This window comes from Monosiga brevicollis, genomic scaffold, assembly GCF_000002865.3.
Source record: "Monosiga brevicollis MX1 MONBRscaffold_51 genomic scaffold, whole genome shotgun sequence".
Lineage (NCBI taxonomy): Eukaryota > Choanoflagellata > Craspedida > Salpingoecidae > Monosiga > Monosiga brevicollis.
In genome coordinates this window covers 146,234-149,109 of record NW_001865088.1, presented here as the reverse complement: position 1 = coordinate 149,109, position 2,876 = coordinate 146,234, and the positions used below count along the sequence as shown (strand labels likewise).

Here is a 2,876-nt window from a genome sequence, read left to right as displayed (position 1 = left end):
TAAAAAAAAAAAAAAAAAAAAGGGCGCGTGTGCCGGGGGCAAAAGTCAAGGCACGGCCACCGAAAGCCGCTTGAGCGTGCGAGGGAGGCAGAGGCGTGATGGCAAGGGGTTGGGGATGGATCAGAAAAAGGGGAGAGTGAGGACGGCAGGCGGAAGAGACAAGTGGGGAACAGGGCGGGGCGCGGGGAGCACCGGCAAAGGCGGGGAACAAAGAGGGATAGCGGGAAAGAAGAAAAGGAGCCAGGGGGGAAGAACGGACGCGCACGGGTGGGCAGGGTGTAGCGGAGAGGAGGGACGGGGGCAAAGGCGACGGGGCAGCGGGAGCAGGAGCAGTCATCGGGGGGGTAAGGGGGGGAAGAGGGAGGTACTGTACTGACCCTGTCCTTGGCTTTAGCATCAACACCGTGCTTCAACAGCATCTCCACCACCTTGACATGACCGTTACCGCAGGCCAAGTGCAGTGGTGTATCACCACCCTGTGGGATGATGCATCAGCATGACGTACAGGTACAGCATCATCATCATCATGGGGTACGGGTGTACCATCATCGGGGGGGTAAAGGGGGGAAGAGGGAGGTACTGTACTGACCCTGGTCTTGGCTTTAGCATCAACACCGTGCTTCAACAGCATCTCCACCACCTTGACATGACCGTTTTGGCAGGCCCCGTGCAGTGGTGTATAGCCATGCTGTGGGATGATGCAAACATGCAGTATATGTCCCATGTTATGTGACATATTCAAAGTGTAACCAATAGCACACAACATCATACCAAACAGCATACGTACCGTATCTTTGTATTGGGCAGCATCTCGTATACGTTGTTGGTCCCAACTGGTCACCAGCTGCAGCGCCTTTTGTGGATCTGATGACCAACACGCCCAGTACAGCTGCTTTCCATCATCACTCATGGTAACGGTATCTCTCTCTCTCTATTCACCATCCGCTTCAAACCGCTTTGCTTGCTTCTCTATCCACCACCAATCTCATGAGCCCCCTCCAAGCACAACTCGTCTGACAACCCAGAATTCGGACTGGGATCCGACAGGCGCGCGCCGTTTCCAAAACGGCAGCCGGTCAGCGGGCTCCTTGCTCTTCTCTGCCTGATGCACCAAACGACTCACCTCGAGACAAATAACTTGGTTGCGAGGACCGGTGGACTTGGTTGCCCAACCGCACGTTGTCGACTGTGAGGCGAGATCAGTGAGGCCAACTTCAGTTGAAAGCAAAAAAAATGGCAGCAGTGCTTTCAATCAAAACGTTCTGGCGTCGCCCCAAGGCCCCAACCAGGAAAGCGTACCAAGCACAAGCGATCAGTCGTCACACACACACACACACAAAGCAAGACACGTCAAGTCAGCTGATATCGAGATCAAGACCGATGCCAAAGAGGGGAAAGTCAAAGGCAAATGGCAAAAGCCAAAGAACGAGAAAAATGCGAAGAACACACACACACACACACACACACACACACACGTTTACACCTTTTTCTTCTTTTTTAATTTTTTATTTTCGGAGAAAAAGTCAAAACAACAACAGTCTTACAAGCAAATGTTCCAAAGCGCCGTCAAGCTTGTGTCCGTACCAACGTGGACTGCCCCTTTGCCTGGCATGACAGCTCGCCTCTTCCAAGGCGCTGTAAAACTGGGGCTTGAACGTACAACGTGTACTGCCTCGATGCTTGCCATGCCATGACGTTACAAGCCCGTTTGGCTAACTGCAGTCATATCAATCTTATCCCCCCGCCCGGATGCGAGCGACCATTCCTGACGGCGAGCGAGCCGGATTTAAGCTCATGGCAACGCGTCAACGAAAAGTTGGTCAGACGAGTGCGAGGCGCGCGCCCAATGACTGTGCTTCATGTCCTTCTTCTTGCTTTTTTTTTTTTTTTTTTTTTTTTTTTTTTTTTTTTCACTTGCGCCTGGTTTCTGCTCCTCGGGCGAGGTGGAGTATCGTGGCATCATCATCATCATCATCAGCATGAGCCGTTCAGGCAATCATTGGAGCACTCTGTCGACGCCCGTTGGTCTCGAAGAATTTTTTGGCAATCCTGAGTTTCATCACTGCTTCCAACACACGGTTGAGGTACGCCGTGATACCTCAACGACTCGAGACGCGGTCGAGACGAAACCTTGTTCCAGGGGTTTCGGGGGCGTTTGTCGGGAAGGAGCAAGACATTTTTTGCTGTCTGCAGGTCAATTCTACCAGCTGCGGTTGGAATGTATTCACAATGACCAGACCAGGTGCACCGTTGAAATAGCTGCGGAATCGCTCTCGGTTCCAAGGACAGGAAAAGTGCGACGCGTGTCCAAGCGCAGGTATCACAGCAAGAAGAGACGACGGTAGTCAAAGACGGAGTGGGCATGGCAGTCTGCCAGGATATTGCAAAAGTACTTGAAACACGCACTTGTGAGCCTTCCCACATTCAAAGGATGTGCAAGCAAAACCGAACCACCTTTGGGTATTCCCAACGAGGAGGCCTTGTGGTGAACGACGCTGGATGTGTGCAAAAGCAGTACAAGTGCCTGGGAGAGCAGGTTTGACTGCACGACAAAGAATCTCAACGAAAACATCTAGGCAGTGTAGTAGACGACTAGTTCGGGGTAAATCTGGGCGTTGTCGAACATTATCACCTCGCGAAACGTAACTTGCGGTGTAGCAATGACAGAATCAAATCTGCAAGACAACCAAACATGAGTCCCATCAAACTGTGAGACAGGACTCGACGACATTGCATCTTGATCGACATACCGCTCGTTGTTGGGTGCATTGGGCAGCAGCGGGGGAGCCAGCGCCCCGAAAGGAGGCGAAGGATGGACATAGGCACGGCCCAACAGAGCTCGCGTAATAATGAGCATGCGCTCGCCGTTTGCTCCG

General features: G+C 52.4%; 1 protein-coding gene across 1 annotated transcript in view; it reads right to left on the bottom strand.

Moving 5' to 3' along the window:
• The window catches only part of MONBRDRAFT_34771 (uncharacterized protein), a gene marked incomplete at its 5' end in the record, with an annotated part of 4,378 nt that extends 3,468 nt beyond the window's left edge, over positions 1-910 (bottom strand). The window contains 3 exons of the mRNA XM_001750877.1: positions 378-476; positions 590-688; positions 788-910. Coding sequence (XP_001750929.1) covers positions 378-476; positions 590-688; positions 788-910 — 321 coding nt within the window. The remainder of the gene's footprint in view (positions 1-377; positions 477-589; positions 689-787) is intronic.
• Between the last annotated feature and the right edge of the window lie 1,966 nt (positions 911-2,876).